At 45.1% G+C, this 26,451-nt stretch overlaps 1 protein-coding gene across 2 annotated transcripts in view; it reads right to left on the bottom strand.

Annotated features, from left to right (window-relative positions):
- The window catches only part of LOC144492988 (tripeptidyl-peptidase 2-like), a 130,462-nt gene that overhangs the window by 67,911 nt on the left and 36,100 nt on the right, over positions 1 to 26,451 (bottom strand). For both annotated transcript variants that reach the window (XR_013497663.1, XM_078211743.1), the window contains exons 9-11: positions 24,990 to 25,117; positions 20,128 to 20,227; positions 824 to 972 (exon numbers count right to left, since the gene is read on the bottom strand). Coding sequence is in view for 1 of the 2 variants with exons in the window: in XM_078211743.1 (XP_078067869.1) it covers positions 824 to 972; positions 20,128 to 20,227; positions 24,990 to 25,117 (377 nt within the window). In the remaining variant the exon portion in view is untranslated. The remainder of the gene's footprint in view (positions 1 to 823; positions 973 to 20,127; positions 20,228 to 24,989; positions 25,118 to 26,451) is intronic.

Below are 26,451 nucleotides of genomic sequence, written 5' to 3'. Positions count from 1 at the left end.
TTAGATTTATTAGTGACTGTCTTTTATTTATGGCTCACATTTCGATTCTCCAGAAGGCATCATTTCCACGTCATTGCTACTGAATCCCTTCATAATCAGGTCACCTCCTCAGCCTTCCGACTGTTCAGTCTTTTGTGATAGTTATACTGAGTCAAAAGCGAGATAAATCTGCTCCTTTATAAATCTAATAGCCCTTACAAACGTTCAACACGTTTGACTCTAGTTGGCACAGTATAAAAAAGGATGTTATTACCTATTCAGAGGAAATAGATGAAAGCAAACAGAATGATTTGGTGTCTTTAGGATAATACAAGGAGCTGCAAAGGTGTGGTCACCTGAGGTGGATGTTTGATTTAAACACTAATCTACATGTACAGTGTTGGTTCGAAGGCCAATTAAAGCAACACTTACGGCTCTGATACAGAAGGGATAGAAGCAGCAATGATATGACAAACTGTACGCAGATTCCCCTCCGCTCTTACTCCCAGAGTTTTCAGCGAGGACGGCACGGCGGCTAGCACGGCTGCCTCACAGCGCCAGGGACCCGGGTTAGATTCCTGGCTTAGGTCACTGCCTGTGTGGAATCTGCACGTTCTCCCCGTGTCTGCGTGGGTTTCCTCCGGGTGCTCCGGTTCCCTCCCACAGTCCAAAAGACATGCTGGTTAGGTGCACTGGCCAAGCTAAATTCTCCCTGAGTGTACCTGAGCAGGCGCTGGAGTGTGGCGACTAGGGATTTTCACAGTAACTTCACTGCAGTGTTAATGTAAACCTACTCGTGACAGTAATAAATAAACAAACTATCAACTTTAAACGCTTAGTGTACCTGAGATTAGCAGAGCAATGCCTCCACAAGCATTAGGAGAGGACATTGACGTTCCATTCATCATTTCTGTGCCACGCAGCGTCCAGTTGGGAACAGACGCGATGGCTCCCCCTGGAGCAGTGATGCACACTCCCAGCGCTCCATCAACACTAATGGATCAAAAGCAACTTGTTAACACAATATTGAGCCTTGGAGGAACGCAGATTCATTAGATTGCTACCAGGGCTCAAAAGTCTAAATTATGAAGACAGATTGCCTTAAGCTGGAGGGCAGGAGACAAAAGGAGATGATAATGAGGTATAGAGTAACAGAAGATGGTTGTGGAGGGGTTATAAATAGTCACATGAGAAACAGCAGACGGGAGGAGAAGCATGGAAAATCTGGCATGAAGGAGTCGGGTCTCGTTCCGGGACTGTACGCAGAAAAGGAAGATCACTCCACCGGCTGTGTGCTGAGGAGGGATTCCCACCACAAGCACTGGTTCAGGAAATGGGTTTAATTGTCACCAGTACACAGGAGTTGGCATACTGGGCATGGTGGCAGTGCAGCGACCAATACTGAAACAGAGCTGGGGCCATCTGGACTGTACTTTTTCAGACTCTGCTTCATTCTCTACACCAAGGCTTTCAAACTTCTCAATGTACAACCACTGATGCAATTATTAGCACACCATCATGATGACTTTCACACTCCAGCAAACTAAGAAACACTAGCATATCCACAAGAGATGCCCTGAAAGAGCATCTTACCCAGGCCCTTCCTTCCGCCTTATCCTCATAACCCTGCACATTTACAATGACCAATCCATCGAACCTGCATATCTTTGGACACTGAGGGCGGAATTTTACGACCTCCTTAGGCCCGCTTTGTGGTGGGAAAATGTTGTAAAATCAGGCGTAATGCGGCTAGCGCAAATGGCGCCCGTTTTTGCAGCTGTCGCCATTTTATGACACCTGGATTTCCAGCATCAGCTGGAAATGGGCTGATTAATTTATTGAAATTTATTTAAATATTGATTTCCATGTCCTTAGTGAGCCCAGAGCTCAATCATCCAGGATCGCTTGCCTTTATGGCTTCGCCGGGAGTGGTTCTCTCCGGTGAGGAAAACACCTGTCCCCCTAGACAAGGAACAGTCATGTTGGCCTCGCCATAGAGGCCCCCCGGGGAGGGTGCCCCTTGGGCAGTACCAAACCAGCAGTGCCAACCTGGCACCTGGGCAATGCCCACCAGGCAGTGCCAGGGGGCACAGCCAATGAGGGTTAAGGACTGTGGGGGTGGGCCAATGGGGTGAGGGGGAGCCTGCTGCCACTCTGATGGGGGAGGGACCGGGGTCTGCAATTGGTCTTGGGCGTGAAAACTCACCCAAAAAACAGATCTGGAACTCTCCCATTTTCAGACTAGATGGACTCTTAGAAAAACTCTCGTAAAATTCCACCCTAGGAGCAATTTAGCATGGAGCACCGGAGGAAACCCGCGCAGACACGGGAAAAAAACTGCAAACTTCACAAAATCACCCAAGGCCGGAATTGAACCCAGATCTGCTGTGAGGCAGCAGTGCTAACCACTGTGCCTTTCCCCTGCAGAATACCCACAGTACAGAAAGAGGTCACTCGGCCTTTCAAGTTTGTACCGACGGTCCAAAACAACATCTTACCCAGGCCCTCCCCTCTGTCCTATTCGCATGACCCCACGCATTTACCATGGCTAATCCACCCAACCTTTGGATAACATGGGGCAATTCAGCATGTCCAATCCACCTAACTGCAACAACACTGACACACTGCCAGAGACCCTCCCCGCAAATACTGATGCACTGCCGGAGACCCCCTGTAAATACTGACACACTGCCAGAGACCCCCTGTAAATACTGACACACTGCCGGAGACCCCCTGTAAATACTGATACACTGCCAGAGACCCCCGTAAATACTGACGCACTGCCAGAGACCCACTGTAAAAACTGACGCGCTGCCGGCAACCCCCTATAAATACTGATGCACCTCAACAGATCCCCCTGTAAATAGTAACAAACTTTTGCAGACCACATTTAAATAATGACACTTCCAGAGATCCCCATTAAATATGGACACATGCTTGTGACCTGCCTCATATTAACATCCACAAGTCAGTCAGTTACACAAGGAAATACTATCACTGCCAACATATTTTTATTAGTGTACAGCAACAGAAATCACAAATTAATGCACACTGAAAAATATGATGTGGAGATGCCGGCATTGGGCTTTGGTAAGCACAGGAAGAAGTCTCACAACACCACGTTAAAGTCCAACAGGTATGTTTGGTAGCACAAGCTTTCAGAGTGTCGTTCCTTCTTCAGGTGAGTGAGGAGTTGTGTTCACAAACAGGGCATATATAGACACAAACTCAATTTATAAGATAATGGTTGGAATGCGAGTCTTTACAGGTAATCAAGTCTTAAAGGTACAAACAATGTGAGTGGAGAGAGGGTTAAGCACAGGTTAAAGAGATGTATATTGTCTCCAGCCAGTGAGATTTTGCAAGCCCAGGCAAGTTGTAGGGGTTACAGATAGTGTGACATGAACCCAAGATTCCGGTTGAGACCATCTTCATGTGTGCGGAACTTGGCTATCAGTTTCTGCTCAGCGATTCTGCATTGTCGTGTGTCGTGAAGGCCGCCTTGGAGAATGTTTACCTGGAGATCAGAGGCTGAATGCCCGTGACTGCTGAAGTCACTGCTGAAGTGACCATGCAGATGCTACGACAACGGATGAATGAGCACTGCTCGAAAATCACCAGGCAGGAATGTTCTCTTACTGTCAGGGAACACTTCAGCAGTCGCTGAGCAGAAACTCATAGCCAAGTTCCGCACACATGAGGACAGCCTCAACCAGGATCTTGGGTTCATGTCACACTATCTGTAACCCCTACGACTTGCCTGGGCTTGCAAAATCTCACGAACTGTCCTGGCTGGAGACAATACACACCTCTTTAATCTGTGCTTAACCCTCTCTCCACTCACATTGTCTGTACCTTCAAGACTTGATTACCTGTAAAGACTCGCATTCCAACCATTATCTTGTAAATTGACTTTGTGTTTATATATGCCCTGTTGCTGAATACAACTCCTCACTCACCTGAAGGAGCAAGACTCCAAAAGCTTGTGCTACCAAATAAACCTGTTGGACTGTAAGCTGGTGTTGTGAGACTTCTTACTGTACTGCAAAATAGACAGACAGAAGCACTAGTTTGCTCATAGGCTCTGAAAACTTCTCACACACCCGAGAGTTCAGGCTATTTTGAACACCCATGCAATACAGGACAACATTAAACCAGAGGGACTAAGTATTTACATTGCATCAAAATCTGACGCAAATAGACAGCAGCTGGTTGCGAGAGTTACCGGATCCCTCTGGCCTCTGATGAGCAGCCAAGCATCTTGTCTCACATCCGGGGTCATTGTCAGAGCCTCCCCAGTGCTATAGTCCTGCTGTTCATCAGCAATTACATTAAAATCACACATTTGCTTCCCTCAGAACTAATGGGCACGTATTAATCTGGGATGAGCAGAGACTTTGTCGAGCACCAGTCCTGCCTTCTGAATCTTGAGAGGGATTAATATCTCACACTGTATATCTTTTTCTGAAATATATAAATAGATCTGCTCATTGCTATCTCTAAACATTTCAAACTGAACAAACACATAAAATGGATGAATCTACACCTGCCTGTGACCTCAAACGAAATAAATTGTGGGGCAGTGTTGCACCTTGTTATCCCTGAAGAGCCACTAACAACACCGCTGTTCAAAGAGAGCTATGCAAAGAGAGCTATGCAACTCAGGCTGGTCAACAGGAGTCTGCTTGTCTGCTGAGACAAAAGGCCATGCAACTCTCCTTGTGATTCTTAATGGCCGACACATTCAACAATTTTGGGGACCAAGACGAAGGATACACATCCCTTTGCAAAGACAGGGTGGAGAGGAGGGAGTCATGTATGAGAGTGGAAATCACGTCTCACAAATTTGATTGAGTTTTTTGAAAGGGTAACTAAGAAGGTAGATGAGGGCAGTGCAGTTGATGTTGTCTACATGGGCTTTAGCAAGGCCTTTGACAAGGTACCACATGGTAGGTTGTTGCATAAGGTTAAATCTCACAGGTATCCATTTCGCTACCTCATCCTGGATCAAAATTGGCTTGGTGACAGAAGCCAGAGGGTAATTGTAGAGGGTTGTTTTTCAAACTGGAGGCATGTGACCAGCAATGTGCCTCAGGGATCAGTGCTGGGTCCACTGTTATTTGTCATTTATATTAATGATTTGAATGAGGATATAGGAGGCATGGTTAGTAAGTTTGCAGATGACATCAAGATTGGTGACATAGTGGACAGTGAAGAAAGTGACCTCCGATTGCAACGAGATCTTGACCAATTGGGCCAGTGGGCTGACGAATGGCAGATGGAGTTTAATTTAGACAAATGAGAGCTGATGCATTTTGGTAGGTTGAACCAGGGCATGACTTACTCAGTTAATGGTAGGGCATTGGGGAGAGTTACAGAACAAAAAGATCCAGGGATACATGTTCATAGCTCCTTGAAGGTGGAGTCACAGGTGGACAGAGTGGTGGAGAAGGCATTCGGCATGCTCAGTTTCATTGGCCAGAACACTGAATACAGGAGTTGGGACATCTTGTTGAAGTTGTATAAGACATTGGTAAGGTCATACTTGGAATACTGTGTACAGTTCTGGTCACCCTATTATAGAAAGGATATTATTAAACTAGAAAGAGTGCAGAAAAGATTTACTAAGATGCTACCGGGACGTGATGATTTGAGTTATAAGGAGAGACTGGATAGACTGGGACTTTTTTCTCTGCAGCATAGAAGGCTGAGGAGTGATCTTATAGAGGTCTATAAAACAATGAGGGGCATAGATCAGCTAGATAGTCAATATCTTTTCCCAAAGGTAGGGGAGTCTAAAACTAGAGGGCATAGGTTTAAGGTGAGAGGGGAGAGATACAAAAGTGTCCAGAGGGGCAATATTTTCACACCGAGGTGGTGAGTGTCTGGAACAAGCTGCCAGAGGTAGTAGTAGAGGCGGTACAATTTTGTCTTTTAAAAAGCGTTTAGACAGTTACATGGGTAAGATGGGTATAGAGGGATATGGGCCAAATGTGGGCAATTGGGACTAGCTTTGGTGTTTAAATAAAAAGGGTGGCATGGACAAGTTGGGCCGAAGGGCCTGTTTCCATGCTGTAAACGTCTATGACTTTATGTGACATGGACCTCTGGCCTGTGGAACCAGTAATATTGCCTTACTGAATTACAAAGTTTCGCTCTGCCTTTTTATCATCTGATTAGGGGAGGTGATAGCCTAGTGGTATTATCACTAGACTATTAATCCAGAAACTCAGCTAATGTTCTGGGAACCTAGGTTCAAATCCCACAACGGCAGATAGTGGAATTTGAATTCAATAAAAAATATCTGGAATTAAGAATCTACTAACGGCCATGAAACCATTGTTGACTGTTGGAAAAACCCATCTGGTTCACTAATGGCCTTTCGGGAAGAAAATCTGCTGTCCTTACCCGGTCTGGCCTACATATGACTCCAGAGCCACAGCAATGTGGTTGACGCTCAACTGCCCTCCAAAGACACCCAGGGATGGACAATAAATGCTGACCAGCCAGCGATGCCCATGTCCCATGAATGAATAACAAAAAGGCAATCTCACAGACAAGGAACTCTGGCCCAGGTTGGATTCTAACCTCATCTACACTGCTTCTGCTAGAAATGTTGCACCACAGCCTGCAAGACTCTGCATGCCTGTCTCATTGTGTGACACCACGGAAAAAGTGAATTATCTAGCATCAGTTTTCAGCGATCTGACTCTCATGCAGGGATACCTCATTGGACTTTGATTCTGCACTCTGGAATCAACATGAAACAATATTCTTTACTCTGTGGTGTCTGCACTGTCAATTTTATTTTCTCTACTTATATTTTATTGTATGAATGCAAAGGAGGCAATGTTAACACCATCCTCCCAGGCTTTGAATGTATGCAAATAAACTAACCATAGAATCATAGAATCATAGAAACCCTACAGTGCAGAAGGAGGCCATTCGGCCCATCGAGTCTGCACCGACCACAATCCCACCCAGGCCCTACCCCCACATATTTACCCGCTAACCTACACATCTCAGGACTCTCAGGGGCAATTTTTAACCTGGCCAATCAACCTAACCCGCACATCTTTGGACTGTGGGAGGAAACCGGAGCACCCGGAGGAAACCCACGCAGACACGAGGAGAATGTGCAAACTCCACACAGACAGTGACCTGAGCCGGGAATCGAACCCAGGACCCTGGAGCTGTGAAGCAGCAGTGCTAACCACTGTGCTACCGTGCCGCCCCCTTTGAGTTCATCCGATCTCAAATTTGCTGTGAGGTTATGAACAGAATCGTGGATCACATCAAAACCATGAGGTTCGGAAATACTGAACTGTGTATAATTTGATTTTATTGTTGTTACATGTATTGGGATATAGTGAAAAGTGTTGTTTCTTGCGCACTATACAGACAACGCATACCGTTCAGAGTACACAGGGGAGAAGGAAACGAGAGAATGCAGAATGTGGTGTTGCAGTCATAGCTAGGGTGTAGAGAAAGATCAACTTAATATATGGTAGGTCCATTCAAAGATCTGATGGCAGCAGGGAAGAAGCTGCTCAAGTCAGTTGGTATGTGATCTCAGATTTTTGTATCTTTCCCTGGTGGAAGAAGATGGAAGACAGTATGCCCAGGGTTTGTGGGGTCCTTAATTATGCTGGCTGCTTTTCTGAGGCAGCGTAGACAGAGTCAATGGATGGAAGGCTGGTTTGCATGATGGACTGGGCTATGTTCACACCCTTTGTAGTCCTGGTCAGAGCAGGTGCCATACCAACCTGCGATACATCTGGATAGGATGTTTTCTATGGTGCATCTGTAAATATTGGTGAGAGTCAGAGCACACATGCTGAATTTCCTTAGCCTCCTGAGAAAGTAGAGGCGTTGCTGGGCTTTCTTAACTATAACGTTAGCATGGGGGGACCAGGACAGGTTGTTGGTGACCTGAAGCTCTTGACCATTTCCACTTCATCCCTGTTGATGTAGACAGGGACATGTCCTCCACTGTGCATCCTGAAGTCGAAGACTATCTCCTGCGTTTTACTGACATTTCACCAGATTCTCTATCTCTTTCCTGTACTCTGTCTCATCATTGTTTGAGATCCGACCCACTATGGTGGTATCATCAGCAAACTTGAAAATGGAGTTGGAGCAGAATTTGGCCACATAATCAATAAGTGTGTGAGGAGTATAGTAAGGGGCTGAGTACATAGCCTTGCGGGGCACTGGTGTTGAGGATAATTGTGGAGGTGGTGCCGTGGCGTCTCTTTACTGAGTTTTGTCGGAAATGGTGTCAAAGGCTGAGCTGTCGTCAATAAATAGAAGTCTGACAAAAGTGTCTTTATTATTCAGGTGTCCCAGAGTTGAGTGGAGGGGCAGGGAGATGGAATCTGCTGCGGACCTGTTGCAAAGATAGGCGAATTGTAGTGGACCCAAGCAATCTTCGAGGCCGGAGTTGATCTGTGCCAAGACAAACCTTTCGAAGCACTTCATAATGATTAATGTCAGAGTCACCAGATGATAGTTGTAAAGAGAGAAACAAATCAAAACATTTTTTGGTTTATGGACAGCTGGCGAGACGAAGAATTGGTGTTTAATTTAACCTCCCTCCTGTCCGTAACAATTTACACCTGCCACAAAGAAACCAAACTGATGAAGACAAAAAAATGATTAGTTGTGGCTCAGTGACTCGCAGCTCTCATCTCCCAGTCAGAGGGTTGTGGGTTTGCAGCCCATTCCAGATTTAGTGAGCACAAAATCTAGGCTAACTTCCCCAGTGTGATACTGAGGGGATGCCACACTGTTGGAGGAAACCATCCTTTGGGTCAGGCTTGATAAATTGCAAAACTGCCTGCCTTCTGGCCGCAAAGGTTTTTGTGACACAATTTTAAAGAAAGGCAGGGTAGTTTTCCAGGAAGTCCTGGTGAAACCTGCTCGAACAGATTAGCTGGTCCTTATCACATTGTACTATGTGAGAGTTTGCTGTGGGCATTTTGGCTGCCACATTTCCAACATTACAACAGAGACTTCAAAAAATATTTCATTGGCTTGGAAGCACCCTGGGCGATACTCAGATCTTGAAAGGTGCTGTGCAAGTGCTATGCATTTCACACTCACAGGAGTTGGGAGTTTATGCACAGATGATAAATTGGCCAGTGTTAAATGGCAACTGCCAGAGGACTCTGGAGACAGAAAATATTCTGAAATTTATTCTGATGATTCAGTTGGTAGCAGTACAGGAATGAAGCCCTGATACACCAACTTCAATTTGATGGTCAGGCTTATATAATTGACGATGACGCAGAGCCTTAACACTGACCATTGTTAAAACCTCTGTTGCTTCAACCATATAAATCTACATTTATATTTAGGTTTTCGGTTCAAAGTTTTTTTAGTATTTTCAAGGAGAGACCGGATTGTTTCCTTTCGGTGTTTCTGCTACAATTTACATTTATGTAGCGTACATATAACATAGTAAAAAAAGACCCAGCAATACTGTCAAGGGTCTTAAATTACTGGCAGGGCCACCTATGACAGTAAAGTCGGAGGGGAAGAATGAGACAAAGTGTAATCCAAAACAAGCCCTCAACGGCAGATAAGGCGGAAGATACCCATGTAGTATTAACGGCTGCAATGGCAGATGAAGGCTGTAGCAGTAGGGAGGTCAAGAGAAGAACAAAGGAAGGGTTTCAAAGACACCCAGATGGCTTATCTCAAGAAATGAAACATAGACGTCAATGCCTGGGAGACCCTTGCTCAGGAGAAACTGACTTGGAGAAACCTCCTGATTAGAAGGACACAGTTCTTCGTGGCCACCCAACACCAAGAGGAGGTCTGCATAAGGAGCCTGAGAAATGAATCCCAGTAATCCAGAGTCCAAGGACTGAACTCACCTCCCGGAAACACCTGCAGAATATGTGGTTGAAGATGAGGCTCTAGGATGGGCTTATCAGCCATAGAAGTAACCACAGAACGCATGTTCAGTGACAAGGAGTTTCTTACGTGGACAATCATACTCGTTAATGAGTAATTGCCAAAGAAGGAACAAGACCCCATCAACAGCAATAAGAAAAATAGTTCCATGGTGTTCCCTGATGACCTGGTCAATGGTCTGCCTTCAATCAACTTCAACCGTGGTAAAAATGTAGAGAGAAAGGGATTAGACAGCTGGCTCTTGCTAAATGCCTGCCTCAATGTATATTATAAATTTATAGATTGCTTGAACATAACTTGTAATAATGTGGCAAGTTCTTGTATGGGTGCGAGTAGGCTATCTGCATAGCTTTTGGTGTGATTTGATTTATTGTCACATGCATTGGTATACAGTGAAAAGTATGCTTTCTTACGCGCTATACAGACAGAGCATACCGTTCATAGATTACATAGGGGAGAAGGAGAGGATGCAAAATGTAGTGTTACAGTCATAGCTACGATGGAGAGAAAGATCAATTTAATAAATGGTAGGTCCATTCAAAAGTCTGATGGCAGCAGGGAAGAAGCTATTCTTGAGTCGGTTGGTATGCGATCTCAGACTTTTGTATCTTTTTCCCAGTGGAAGGTGGTGGAAGAGAGTATGTCCGAAGTGCGTGAGATCCTTGATTATGCTGGCTGCTTTGCCAAGGCAGTGGGAAGTGTAGACAGAGTCAATGAATGGGAGGCTGGTTTGCATGACTGGGCTATGTTCACAACCCTTTGGAGTTTCTTGTGGTCTTGGTCAGAGCAGGAGTAATACTGAGCTGGGATACATGAGGAAAGGATACTTTCTATAGTTCATCTATAAAAATTGGAGAGAGTCATAACAGACATGCTGAATTTCCTGAGCCTCCTGAGAAAGTAGAGGCGTTGGTGGGTTTTCTTAACTATAGCGTCGGTGTAGAGGGAACAGGATAAGTGGTTGGTGATCTGGATACCAAGAAATTTAAAGCTCTCAACCATTTCCACTTCATCCCCATTGATGTAGACAGGGGCATGTCCCACGACTTGAATGTGTCAGACCTGGACTTTAGGAAGCAGTAGATTTACCTGTTCATCCATGGTTTCCAGTTGGGAAACACAGATTTGCTTCCATGGCAGTCTTAGAGGTTTACAGCATGGAAACAGGTCCTTCGGCCTAACTTGTCCATGCCAACCTTTTTTTTAAACCACTAAGCTAGTCCCAGTTACCTGCGTTTGGTCTACATCCCTCTGTGCGCATCTTACCCATGTAACTGTCTAAATGCTTCTTAAAAGACAAAGTAGTACCCGCTTCTAGTACTATCTCTGGCAGCTCATTCCAGACATTCACCACCCTCTGTGAAAAAATTGCCCCTCTGGAGCCTTTTGAATCTCTCCCCTCTCACCTTAAACCTATGCCCTCTACTTTCAGACTCCCCTACCTTTGGGAAAAGCTGTTGACTATCTATCTTATCCCCTTTTTATTTTATAGATCTATAAGATCACCCCTAAGCCTCCTCCTACACTCCAGAGAAAAAAGTCCCAGTCTCTCCAGCCTTGCCTTATAACCCAAACCATCAAGTCTTGGTAGCATCCTAGTAAATCTTTTCTGCACTCTTTCTAGTTTAATAATATCTTTCCATAGTAGGGTGACCAGAACTGTACACAGTATTCCAAGCGTGGCCTTACCAATGTCTTGTACAACTTCAACAAGATGCCCCAACTCCTGTATTCAATGTTCTGACCAATGAAACCAAGCATGCCGAATGCCTTCTTCACCACTCTGTCCACCTGTGACTCCACTTTCAAGGAGCTAAGTTGTACCCCTAGATCTCTTCGTTCTATAGCTTTCCCCAACGCCCTACCATCAACTGAGTAAGTCCTGCCCTGGTTCCATCTACCAAAATGCATCACCTCGCATTTATCTAAATTAAACTCCATCTGTCATTCATCAGTCCATTGGCCCAATTGATCAAGATCCTTGGTAACCTTCTTCATTGTCCACTATGCCACCAATCTTGGTGTCATCTGCAAACTTACTAACCATGCCTCCTAAATTCTAATCCAAATCATTAATACAAATTACAAATAACAGTGGACCCAGCACCGATCCCTTAGGCACACCGCTGGTCACAGGGCTCCAGTTTGAAAAACAACTCTCGACAACCACCCTCTGTCTTCTGTCATCAAGCCAATTTTATATCCAACTGGCTACCTCATTCTGGATCCTGAGAGATTTAACCTTATGCAACAACCTACCATGCGGCACCTTGTCAAAGTCTTCCACGCACTTACTTTTATTTAGTGATGCACTCATCAAGGATGGTGACTGAGTTCTTAAATATTGACCAGTCCACTGACGCGAAGCAGCCCCGTAGGAGATCATCCGATTCCTCAGACCAACATTGCTCAACTTTCTTTATCAGATTCTCCGGCTTCAGGCTCTGCCTGTAAGCCGGGAACAAGAGCACAGCCTTGTGGTCTGATTTGCCAAAGCCTGGGTAGGCATGTTTGATGTTTGTGTAGCAGTGGGCAAGGATGTTTGGGCTTCTGGTGGGACAGGAGAGGTGTTGGTGATATCTTGGTAGGACACTCTTGAGCTTGGCAAGATTCAAGTCCCTGGCCACAAGGCCTCGGGATGTTTTGTCGCAAGGCTATTTGTGGCATGGTCTTCACATCCGCATGGGGTGGGATGTAAACTGCTGACAAGATAATAGAGGTGAGCTCCCGCGGTAGGCACAGCATTTCAGCATCAGGTACTTCTGGTGCGGGGAGCAGAAACTTGCCAGTGTTGTTACGTCTGAGCACCAAGAGGTGTTGATTAGAAGGCATACCTCACCTTCTCTAGCCAAGGGACGTCTTGTTGAAGTTGTACAAGACATTGGTAAAGCCACACTTGGAATACTGTGTGCAATCCTGGTCACCCTATTATATATAGAGAGGATATTATTAAACTAGAAAGAGCAGAAAAGATTTACTGGGATGATACCGGGACTTGATGGATTGAGTTATAAGGAGAGGCTGAATAGACTGGGACTTTTATCTCTGGAGCAGAGGAGGCTGAGGGGTGACCTTATAGAGGTCTATAAAATAATGAGGGGCATAGACAAGGTAGATAGTCAATATATTTTCCCAAAGGTAGGGGAGTCTAAAACTAGAGGGCATAGGTTCAAGGTGAGGGAGAGATACAAAAGTGTCCAGAGGGGCAATTTTTTCAGAGGGTGGTGAGTGTCGGGAACAAGCTGCCAGAGGTAATAGTAGAGGTGGGTACAATTTTATCTTTTAAAAAGCATTTGGATAGTTACATGGGTACAACGGGTATAGGGGGATATGGGCCAAATGCGGGCAATTGGGATTAGCTTAGGGGTTTTTTAAAAAAAGGGCGGCATGGACAAGTTGGGCCGAAGGGCCTGTTTTCATGCTGTAAACCTCTATGACTCTCAGTCTGAGGCTGCTGTACAGTCCATTTTGCAGATTGAGAAGCCTTCTGGTTGTAGGGCAGAAGAAACAGGTGAAGCAGAAGTGAGCCAGGTCTTTGTGAAACAGAGCTCACAGCAGTCTCTCAGTTCCCGTTGAAAAGTGAGTCTGGCTTTAAATTCGTATAGCTTGTTTTCAAGAGATTGGACATTTGCCAGGAGTAAGCTGGGTAGGGGGGGCCTTGGGACCACATTGTCTCAGTCTCACCTGCAGGCCTGCATGTTTCCCATACTTCCTGTAGTGGCTGCTTCAGTTTGGGCCTGGGAGTCAGTGTGTGTAGTCTGTGGTATCAAAGGTACAGGTGCGCCCAGTGAGGTTCTTCACTTCAGTCGGTGTATGGATGGAGGGTTTGTTGCCATCGTTGCGGTTCCTGCATCGGCAATCGGGTCTGCAGAGTCAGGTGTTCCGGGTCACTGTCGAGTTGTGGTGTTTGATAGCACTCACACAGCCAAGGGGGCAAATCATACACAGGCACCTGTGATTTTCCCTGTGACAAGTTCCTGACTACATCCAGGCCGAATGGTGGCATATCAAACTACCTGTTTGGATGATGGAGGAAAATCGTAGACCAAATCACTGCACTCTTGTAATTTCTGATTTGATTTGTCACATGTATTAACATACAGTGAAAAGTATTGTTTCTTGTGCTCTATACAGACTAAACATACTGTTCATAGCGAAGGAAACGGGAGAGTGCAAAATGTAGTGTTAGTCATAGCTAGGGTGTAGAGAAAGATCAATTTAATATAAGGTAAGTCCATTCAAAGGTCTGACAGCAGCAGGGAAGAAGCTGTTCTCGAGTCGGTTGGTATGTGACCGCAGACTTTTGTATCTTTTTTCTGGAGGAAGGAGGTGGAAGAGAGAATGTCCGGGATGCATGGGGTCCTTAATTATGCTGGCTGCTTTGCCGGGGCAGTGGGAAGTGTAGACAGAGTCAATGGATGGGAGGCTGGTTTGCGTGATGGATTGGGCTACATTCACAACCTTTTGTAGTTCTTTGCGGTCTTGGGCAGAGCAGGAGCCATACCAAGTTGTGATACAACCAGAAAGAATACTTTCTATGGTGCATCTGTAAAAGTTGGTGAGAGTCGTAGCTGACATGCCAAATTTCCTTAGTCTTCTGAGAAAGTAGAGGCGTTGGTGGGCTTTCTTAACTATAGTGTCGGCATGGGGGGACCAGGACAGGTTGTTGGTGATGTGGACACATGAAAACTTGAAGCTCTCAACCTTTTCTACTTCGTCCCCATTAATGTAGATAGGGGCATGTTCTCCTTTATGTTTCCTGAAGTCGATGACAATCTCCTTTGTTTTGTTGACATTGAGGGAGAGATTATTGTTGCCACATCAGTTCACTAGATTCTCTATCTCATTCCTGTATTAGCCTAGCGCTGTTATGTCCTGGATGGTGTTGATCTTCTTGAGTGTTGTTGGAGCCACACTCATCCAGGCAAGTGGACAGCATTCCATCACACTCCAGACCTGTGCTTTGTAGGTGGTGGGCAGGCTTTGGGGAGTCAGGAGGTGAGTTACTCACTGCAAGATTCCTTGCTTCAGACCTGCTCCTGTGTGTGGCTCCAAATGTATGCATGTATCAGATAATCTCCAATTGCTGTTGTTTGAATGATACAGCTTTGCCCCCTAAAGAGCTCAAGGCTGGGGTTTATAATTTCATAACAGAACGACAGATTTTTGTTAGGCCAAACATATTAAGGGTTACGATACCAAGGTGGGCAGTGAGAGTTAAGATTATGTAATTGAACGGTGGAACAGGCTGGAGGGGCTGAATGGCCCTCTGTTCCTATGTTTCAATCCCTTCTGCTATTCCTACTGACAGCCCATGTTCCATCTGGAGCACAGAGCTCCTATTGACTGCCTCTGGCACATTGCCTGTTGCTTCAGAGTGAAATGATTGATCAATGGAAAAGCACACAAGCTGTTGTTCTTTCAGGTTATCCATTGTCTTGCCACAGATTTTTAAACAACCACAATGAATCTGCAGAATATTTTTACTGATCGAGTCAATATTTTAATACTGAAGCCTTGCTCGCAGGCATCTTACATTCTTCTGTGGACTTTGATCTTCCTTGTCTTTTCATGCTCGGGAAATTAATAATGGGAAGGTCATCAACACCAGGTGAGGTGTTACTCCAAGATTTCCTCTGTTCATTCATGTGAATGATTGAAGAGTTTGTGTCATTAACGGAAGAGGAACAGATGTCCTGTCCAACATTCATCGCACAACTAAATGACTGAGCTACATATTAGCCACTATAGAATCTCATTGGATTACTTAATGCACCAACTTTAACAAAAGACTTAAAGTAAAGTTTATTTATTCGTGTCACAAGTAGGCTTACATTCACACTGCAGTGAAGTTACTGTGAAAATCCCCTAGGCGACACACTCTGGCGCCTGTTTGGGTACACTGAGGGAGAATTTAGCATGGCCAATTCACCTAACCTGCACGTCTTTGGACTGAGGGGGGAAACCGGAGCACCCAGAGGAAACCCACGCAGATATGGGGAGAATGTGCAGACTCCGCACTGACAGTGACCCAAGCCGGGAATTGAACCCGGGTCCTGACGCTGTGAGGCAGCAGTGCTAACCAATGTGCCGGCCCCTGACTTCTGCTGTCAGGCTTAAAACTTCCAATTGAACATCCTTCCCCTGCCCACTACCACCACCCTGACTGCACCCACACAGCATCCAGTCTTTTGGGTAGAAAGTTCCAAATTTCAACCACCCGTTTAAGTAAAGTGCTTCCAGTCTGTGGCCCTCAACGGCTTCGCTCTAATTTTACCGTTATACCCTCTAGTTATGGATTCTCCTGCCAGGGGAGATAATTTCTCCAGAGTGAATCTATTTATCATTTTGAACACTGCAATTAGATTATCCCTCAACCTTCTGTCCTCAAGGGAACACCAAACAAGCTGATGCAACCGGTTAGCATCACTTTAAGGCTTGCTATCAGTCTGATGACTCTCCACTGCTTCCCCTCTAATCCTGCAGCTTTGACAAAGGGTCATCTGGACTCGAAATCTCAGTTCTTTTCTCTCCTTACAGATGCTGCCAGACCTGTTGAGAGTTTCCAGCATTTTCTCTTTTGGAATCCAGAAGCCTGGTGCCCAGACCTGAAACCAGTACACCAGATGGGCTCTGACCAAGGCTCCATACAAGTATAGCTTTCTTACTTTTAAATTCCAGCTATGTGCTTTACGAGCTTTTTTCTAACTTTTAGAAAGAGCAGTCACACTTACTTCCACACCCCCACCTTTTGTATGTAACTCTGTTCATCTCATGCTCAAATATCTGTCTAAAATGTTTCTTTATAGAATCAGCTTCCACCACCTTTCTAGGTAGAGCGTTCCAGATTCGTGGGACATGGGTGCCACTGGCTGGCCAGCATTTATTGCCTATCCCTAGGTGCCCTTGAAGGGCCGTCAACCACATTGCTGTGGCTCTGGAGTCACGTGTAGGCCAGACCAAGGTAAGGACGGCAGATTTCCATCCCTATAGGACATGAGTGAACCAGATGGGTTTTTCTGACAATCAACAATGGTTTCATGGTCATCAGGAGAGTCCAAATATTTTTATTGAATTCAAATTCCACCATCTGCTGTGGCGGGATTCGAACCCAGGTCCCCAGAACATTACCTGAGTTTCTGAATTAATAGTCTCACGATAATACCACTAGACCATCGCCTTGCCTTCTCACTGTCCCTTCAGATCATTTGCGAGTTTGAACCCATCCTATTTCCACAACCTAGTTTGGAGTAATATTCCTGATCTCTCTTTTGTATATCATTCCCGTCTGACTGAAATTATTGGACCTCCACCGATGCCGGAGCAGCAACGGAGCTGCTCATATTTTGGAAGGCGTGTGCAATACAGGAATAGCTGCTTCACGTATTTTAAAAATAAATGGGTGTGATTTTCGAAGGTTTGTGATCGCAGATTAAAAGTTGGCTTCGCCAGGATTTAGGAAACCTCATTTAGAGAGACGGGAACAGATGGAAGGGCGTTCTCAGGAAGGCCCAAATACTTTACAGCCAATTAATTACTTTGGAATATCACTGTTTTTTGTCAGCAAGCCTAATTTATTCATTTACAGGGCGTGAGCATCGGTGGCTGGGTCAGCATTTATTACCTGTCCCTAATTACCTTCCATTTTGGAGCAGCATTTGAGAGTCAACCACATTTCTGTGGCTCTGGAGTCACAGACCAGGAAAGAACAGCAGGTTTCCTTCCCTGAAGGACATTCATGACCCAGATGTGTTTTTATGACAATTGACAATGGTTTCATGGTCATCAGTTGATTCTTAATTCCAGATAATTACTGAATTCAAATTTCACCATCTGCCATGGTGGGATACGAACCCGGGTCCCCAGATCTTGCCAGAGGTCTCTGGATTACTAATCCGGTGACAATACCACTCTGTCACTGCCTCCCCAAACCTGGTGACACAGCAAGACTCACTGAGGCTTTTTAAAAAATTCATTTATGGGATGTGGGTGTTGCTGGCTAGGCCAGCATTTATTGCCCATCCCTAGGTGAGGTGAATAATTCTCTACCCTTTGACTTTCTTTCAATCAAGAATCTATGTAACTTAGTCATAAAATTATCCAGTGACTTGGCCTTCACTGCTCTCTGGGGAAGAGAATTCAACAGACTCAGAAAATCATTCTCATCTGTAACATAAATGGGAGATTGTTTACGGTGGTGTCAGAAAATATTTCTTCACACAAAGTGGAGTGAAAAATCTGTCGGCACGAAGAGTTAATTGTTAGGTGAGGCATAGTGACCAGATATAGATCGGCCATGATCTAACCAGGGCTTGAGGGGCTCAAAAGCATTGTCCTGTTTGCCTACTTATGCTTCTGTTAAATGCTGATGGATAAACATTTCATGTTGGAATAACTTTTCCTTCATTCTTCTGATGATGGTCTTCAGTCTAAGGGCTGAATTTTACATGCTCGCAGCAGTTGTCTTTCGCATCTGGGAGGAGGGGGTGTAGGCGGGGGGGGGGGGGGGGGGGGGGGGGGGGCACACACAGAACTGGGGGATACCATAAGACCTAGGAGCAGAATTAGGCCACTCGGCCCCTCGAGTCTGCTCCGCCAATCATGGCTGATATTTTTCTCACCCCCATTCTCCTGTCTTTTCCCCATAACCCCTGATCCCCTTATTAATCAAGAACTATCTATCTGTCTTAAAGACACTCAATGACCTGGCCTCCACAGCCTTCTGAGGCATAGAGTTCCACTGATTCACCACTCTCTGGCTGAAGAAATTCCTCCTCATCTCTGTTTTAAACGATCATCCCTTTAGCCTGAGGTTGTGCTCTCTGGTTCTAGTTTTTCCTACTAGTGGAAACACCCTCTCCAGGCCTTGCAGTATCCTGTAAGTTTCAATAAGATCCTCCCTCATCCTTATAAACTCCAACGAGTACAGACCCAGAGTCCTCAATCGCTCCTCATACGACAAGCTCTTCATTCCAGGGATCATTCTTGTGAACTTCCTCTGGACCCTTTCCAAGGCCAACACATCCTTCCTTAGATATGGGGTCCAAAACTGCTCACAATACCCCAAATGGGGTCTGCCCAGAGCCTTATTATGCCTCAGAAGTACATCCCTGCTCTTGTATTTTAGCCCTCTCGACATGAATGCTAACATTGCATTTGCCTTCCCAACTGCCGACTGAACCTGCACATTAACCTTAAGAGAATCTTGAACAATGACTCCCAAGTCCCTTTGTGCTTCTGATTTTCTAAGCGTTTTCACATTTAGAAAATAGTCTATACCTCCATTCCTCCTTCTAAAGTGCATAACCTCACACTTTTCCACATTGTAATCCATCTGCTACTTCTTTGCCCACTCTCCTCACCTGTCCAAGTCTTTCTGCAGCCCCCCTGCTTCCTCAACACTACCTGTCCCTCTACATATCTTTGCATCATCTGCAAACTTAGCAACAGTGTCTTCAGTTCCTTCCTCCAAATCGTTAATGTATATTGTGAGAAGTTGTGGTCCCAGCACTGACCCCTGAGGCACACCACTCGTCACCGGTTGCCATCCTGAAAAAGACCCCTTTATCCCCACACTCTGCCTTCTGCCAGTCAGCCAATCCTCTATCCATGCCAGGATGCCCATCCCACCACCACCTCCCCATCACTGAGCTCTCCCCTATAATAAGACAGCAGATTTCCTTCCCTTAGAGGACATTCATGAACCAGATGGGTTTTTCCAACAATCGATAATGGTTTCATGGTCATCAGCAGATCCTTAATTCCAGAATTTATTTTAAACTCAAACTCAAATTCCACCATCTGCCGTGGCGTGATTCGAACCTGGGTCCCCAGAACATTAGCTGAGTTACTGGATTAATAGTCTAGTGATAATACCACTCGGCCATCGCCTCCCCTCTTCTTTTCCTGTCGTCGCCAGAGCTTCCACTGATACCTTCCTGTTGTTGACATAGCTGATGGAGCTGCCCCGGCCTATCACATGGCCAGCAGTTCCAGAGGGCAGGACTTCTGACCCAATGAGGGGCAGGAGTCTTGCTCAGCCCTTGTTAGTCCTCACTGCAGTAATTTATGACTGTGGGGCGGGTTGGCATGGAGCATGTCAGCTTGACCTGACATGGTTTCTGGGGGGAGGAGGCCCCATGTACTATCCCACTTTATGACCTTGTTACAAACGCTGTTTAAAACCGTATAAGAAAGGAGCAAGGGTAACTGGTTCAAGTCTCTTACCAAGGTCCTCTCGATGACCACGTATATTGATTAGCTGGTAACTTCTCCCGCAAAGAGTATTCTGCAACCATCATATCTGGACTGACATATGCACCAACACCTAATAATGAAACAAGTTACAGTCACTGGCACTTAATTCTTAACACTGTAAAACAACAGACTCAACGATCTGAAAAATCATACTCTGCTATGGATCTCAATTTTAAAATTCTTATCCTTGTTTTTCATGGTTTCATTCCTGCCTCTGTAGCCCTTTTCAGCCTTTGACTCTCTGCATTCCTCTAAACCTGATCTCTTGCTCACCAAGATTTCAATTGCTCCACCATTGATGTTGGTGCCTTCAGCCACCTGCACCGCAAACTCTGCAACTGCTCCTTAAATCTCTCTACCCCTTTTCGCCCTTAAAAGCTTTCAAAAAGCCTAGCTCTTTGACCAGACTGTTGGTGTTAAAATTTCCTTAGGCACTCCAGTGCCAACATTTGTTCAGTAATCCAAAGCATCTTCTTGATGTTTTACTATGTTAAAAGGCACTATATAAATGCAAGTTTTCTTCTTGGTAGTAAATCACAAATGAAGTTTAATGCATATATTGAGTCTTCTGCAATAAGCTAAATTATGTGCAGTTCCCTCAAGATATAATACCACACTGTGATGTTATAGCTCTGGGCAATTGCCCATAGTCTGCTAGTCAATTGTAACCTTCTGATGGAGAAACCAGCTACAGCTCTGTCAAAGTCACACTCAGTTTGCCTCTGGCCGGGAACATTGTGCAATGAGGCTTTTCACTAAAGAAGGGATATGCTAGAGGTACTTCCAGTGTCCGGTTCTATAAAGCAACATTTCACATGTCTCCTTGCACGTGATTAAAGTAATAACTTTCATTTTATTCTCACTGCGTCCTTTGTAATCCTGTAACCTACTCTTGCATCAGATAAAGAACATAAGAACTAGGAGCAGGAGTAGGCCAACATGGGGCCTCTCGAGCTACTAACAAACTCAGTATGGACGGGATGCAGAGCAATACCCAACTGATAAACCGTATTCCCAATGGACAAGTGTCTGCTCTTTTTTATTCTTCATGAGATGTCAGCAATGACTAGTTCAGCATAGGAAACCTGGCTGGCATGGACAAGTTGGGCCAAAGGGCCTGTTTCTGTGCTGTATACCTCTACGACTCTATGCTGGCAAGCCCAGCATTTATTGAACCACCCATTATTGCCCTTACAAAGATGATAGTGAGTAGCCTTCTTGAACCCCTGCAGTCCGTGAGGTGTAGGTGCATCCACAGTGCTGGCCGTGAGGGAGTTCCAAGACATTGACTCAGTGATGATGAGTCAGAATGGTGTGTGAATTGGATGGAAACCTGCATACATCGACTGCTGTTATCCTTCTCAGTGGCAAAGGACATGAGTTTAGAAGGTGTTGTCAAAGAAGTCTTGATGAGTTGCTGCAGTGCATCCTGTCGGTGCTACATACAGTTGCCACTGTAAAGGGATTGAATATTTTGGGTAATGAATGGGTGTCAGTGAAGCAGACTGCTTTGACCTAGATGGTGTCGAATTGCATTTATCCAGGCAAGTCGGGAGTATGCCATTACTCTTGCTTTGGAGATAGTGTACAGATTTTGGGGGATCAGGAGGTGAGTTACTCATCACAGAATTCTCATTCTCTGGCTAGCTCTTGTAGCCATGTTGTTTATATGGCTGGCCCGGTTAAGCTTCTGGTCAATGGTGACCACCAGGTTGTTGATAGTGGGGAATTTCGTGATGCTCATGATGTTGACCATCGAGGGGAAATGATTAGATATTTCCTTGCTGGAAATAGAGATTTCCTGGCAATTGGGTGTCATGATTAATGTTTGCATCCTACAAGTTCAGTTGTGAATGTTAAGATCTTGCTGCGTTGCAGGCACTCACTGCTTCAGCATCTGAGGAGCTGTGAATGGGACTGAAAATTGTGCAATAATCCGTGAAATTGTGCAATCATGAGCGAACATCCCCATTTCTGACCTCATGATGGAGGGAAAGTCATTGATGAAGCTGTTGAAAATGGTTGAGCCTAGGACACTAACTGCCCATGAGGAACACATCTAGTGATGTCGTGGGGCTAAGATGATTGCCTCCAACAACCGCAACCACTTTCCTCTCTGTCAGGTGTGACTCCAAACAATGACAAGCATTCCTCAATTCCCTTTAATCTCAATTTTGCTAGGTACCCTGTTGCCACACTCAACCAAATGCCCTGAAGTAAATACGCAGCAGTCACTTTTACCTCACCTATGGAATTCTTTTATCTAAGTTTGAACCTAGGCTATATTGAGGTTTGGAGCTGAGTGGCTCTGATGGAATCCAAACAGTGAGCAGGTTAATACTCTTGAGTATCGTTTGATAGCACTGCCAATAATACCTTCCATCACTGCTCCACATCACGGGTAGATTGCTGGGTAAAATTGGGTGGATTGGATTTGTCCTGCTTTTTATGGACAGGACATACCAGGGCAACTTTTTACATTGTCAGACAAGTGCCTGTATTGTAGCTGTATAGGAACAACTTGGATAGGACTGTAGCTTATTCTGGAGCACAGGTCTCCTGGGATGTTGTCAGGCTCATTGCCTTTGCTGTATTTGCTGAAACAAACAGTCTCACCTGAGGAGAAATCTTTAATGAGATTTGGAAAGCAGGGTGGAAAGAGGCAAGGCAGAACAATACTTGCATTTAATGCTGAAAATCTTCCCAAGTGCTTCACAGGAACATAGTTAGAAAAAACTGATACCAAGCCAAGAAAGGAGATGGTGTTCAATTCGTAAAATGTAGGCATGCCTAGGAAGACTGGCATTCATTGTCTCTCTACAATTGCCCTGGAGAAGGTGGTGAGCCGCCTCTTTTGGTGGCTTGCTCAGCCATTTCAGAGGGTAAATACAAGTCAACCACATTACTGTTGATCTGGAGTCACATGTAGGCCAGGTTGGATAAGGACAGCAAATTTCCTTCCCTAAAACGTATTAGTGAAGTAGATGAGTGAATTAAGTAAGTTATTATGAAATGTGGTAGCTTTGTGATCACTACTGATTATTTTTAGTACCTTTTATTCCAGATTTAATTCATTGAAATTAAATCCCTCAACCACCATGAAGTAATATAAACTCATGTCTCTGCATTATTAGCCCAGGTCAATGACTCACTAGTTCAGTAATGTAACCCCATCTGATAACCAAAAGGAAGGACAGATGGAGCAGTTGAAGGAGCAAATTCTAGCCTGTGGGCTCCAGACAGCACGAGGCACAGTCATCAATGGCACAACGTCGAGAATCACGATGTCAGGCTTGGAGAATCACTCCCAGAGAGCTGAAGAATGAAGATTTTCAGACGTTGCAGGGGTCAGAACTTGCAGGGGATTTGAACACAAATCCTTCCATGAATCCGGATAAAGAACTAATATTGACATGGTCGACGTGGGCTGAATCACCAGTTTCTGATGTCAAACTGGGAGTCAATGAGAAGCCTAATATTAAAGGCTGTGGGGAGCATGCAAAGGCACTTCTGTAACTATTTAAAAGACAAATACAAGACAGAAATTATGGCATCAATAGTGCTTTAAAAGTTGAGTGTGGTTCTTAAATATTTCAATGCTATCTAGTTAACGTAGGAAATCGGAAGAGGCCATTCGGCCCTTCAAACCTGTGCTGCCATTCAATATGATCCTGGCTGACCTTCTACCTCAATTCCACCTTCTCACGCTATCCCATTGCCCTCAATTTCCTTAGAGTGCAAAACATTGACTTCTGTCCTAACTCAACTACTCCATATCCACTGTGCTCTGGGAAGAGAATTCCAAAGATCCTCAATCCTTTGTGTGAAGAAATTAGTTCTCATCTCAATTCTAAATGGCCAACCCTTCAAAGAACAAAGAACAAAGAACAGTACAGCACAGGAAACAGGCCCTTCGGCCCTCCAAGCCTGTGCCGCTCCTTGGTCCAACTAGACCAATCGTTTGTATCCCTCCATTCCCAGGCTGCTCATGTGACTATCCAGGTAAGTCTTGAACAATGTCAGCGTGCCTGCCTCCACCACCCTACTTGGCAGCGCATTCCAGGCCCCCACCACCCTCTGTGTAAAAAACGTCCCTCTGATGTCTGAGTTATACTTCGCCCCTCTCAGCTTGAGCCCGTGACCCCTCGTGATCGTCACCTCCGACCTGGGAAAAAGCTTCCCACTGTTCACCCTATCCATACCCTTCATAATCTTGTATACCTCTATTAGATCTCCCCTCATTCTCCGTCTTTCCAAGGAGAACAACCCCAGTCTACCCAATCTCTCCTCATAGCTAAGACCCTCCATACCAGGCAACATCCTGGTAAACCTTCTCTGCACTCTCTCCAATGCCTCCACGTCCTTCTGGTAGTGCGGCGACCAGAACTGGACGCAGTACTCCAAATGTGGCCTAACCAGCGTTCTATACAGCTGCATCATCAGACTCCAGCTTTTATACTCTATACCCCGTCCTATAAAGGCAAGCATACCATATGCCTTCTTCACCACCTTCTCCACCTGTGTTGCCACCTTCAAGGATTTGTGGACTTGCACACCTAGGTCCCTCTGTGTTTCTATACTCCTGATGACTCTGCCATTTATTGTATAACTCCTCCCTACATTATTTCTTCCAAAATGCATCACTTCGCATTCATTTTAAGACCGTAAAACCCTGCTTCTAAGTTCACTAACCAGGGGAAACATTCTCCCAGTACATACCCCATTATTGTTCTTTCAATAAGATGAGGTGAGATTAGGTTACTCTTATTGATTTAGCAGCAATGTGTGTTTTCTCACTATCTCAGTGATCAGCACACTGATCTCGTACTTACCAATGATATTGGTGCAAGTACCTCCTGGACTACCGACGGTCGAGAGACAGGGCCCATTGTTGCCAGCGCTGGACACAAAGATAACATTGTGCTTCAAGACTGCTTCATCAATCACCTTGCATATACGCCTGGATGAAAAAGCAGAACAGAAATATTACAATTATACAGCACAAAAGGAGGCCATTCAGTCCATTGTGCCTGTGCCAGCTCTTTTCAAGGGCTGGATCAAAATCCTGGAACTCCCTTCCTAACTACACTGCATGCACTGCAACAGTGCACTGTCAACTTCTCAAGGGTAATTAGTAATGGGCAATAAACGCTGGTCGAACCCTTGACATACATATCACATTGAATTTTTTTTAAAACTCCAATTCGCCACACTGTCCCCTACCCTTTCTCCATAGCCCTGTCTGATTGTATTCAGTTCCCAGTCCAAAGGCAATGAGACCAAAACACAGACACAGAAAGTTTCATTTTTTTTATTCTTTCATGGGATGTTGGCATCACTGAGAAAGGAAGTATTTGTTGCTCATCCCTAACTGCCCTTCAGAAGGTGATCGTGAGCTGTCTTCTTGAACCACGGCAATCCATGTGATACAAGTACATCCACAGTGCTGTTAGGGAGTAAGATCCAGAATTCTGACCCAGTGACAATGAAGGAATTATAATATATTTCCAAGTCAGTGGCTTGGAGGGGAACTTCCAGGTGGTGGTGTTTCCGTGTGTTTGCTTCTCTTGTCCTTCTCGATGGCAGTGGTCGTGGGTTTGGAGGGTGTTGTCTAAGAAGCCTTGCTAAATCCCTGCAATTCCTCTTGCAGATGGTACACATTGCTGCTACTTTGCATTAGTGGTGGAGGGAGTGGATATTTGTGGATTGCGTGCCAATTAAGTGGACTGCTTTGTCCTGGATGCTGTTGAGTTTCTCAAGTGTTATTGGATCTGCGCTCATCCAAGCAAGGGGGTGTATTCCATCACACTCCTGACTTGTGCCATGTAGACTATGGACAAGATTTACAGTCAGGAGGTGAGTTACTCTCTGCAGGATTCCTAGCTTCTGACTTGCTCTTGTAGCCACAGTATTGATATGGTTAGTCTCGTTCAGTTTTGAGTCAATGGTAGCCTCCAGGATGTTGATAATGGGGATTCAGCGATAATAATACCATTCAGTATCATGGGCAATGGTTAGATACTCTCTTGCTGGAGATGGCCATTGCCTGGCACTTGTGTGGCACAAATGTTACTTGCCATTGTCAGCCCAAGCCTGGATATTGTCCAGTTTTTGCTGCATTTGGACATGGACTGCTTCAGTATCTGAGGAGTTGGAAATGGTGCCCAACATTGAACATTGTGCAGTATTCAGTGAACATCTCTACTTCTGACATTATGATGGAGGGAAGGTCATTATTGAAGTAGCTGAAGATGATTGGGCCTAGGGCACAACCGGAGGAACTTGTGCAGTGAT

The sequence above is a fragment of the Mustelus asterias genome, chromosome 4 (genome assembly GCF_964213995.1).
Source record: "Mustelus asterias chromosome 4, sMusAst1.hap1.1, whole genome shotgun sequence".
NCBI classification, from domain to species: Eukaryota; Metazoa; Chordata; class Chondrichthyes; order Carcharhiniformes; family Triakidae; genus Mustelus; species Mustelus asterias.
Note: the sequence above shows the minus strand (reverse complement) of the source record. Positions and strands in the feature narration are given on the sequence as shown.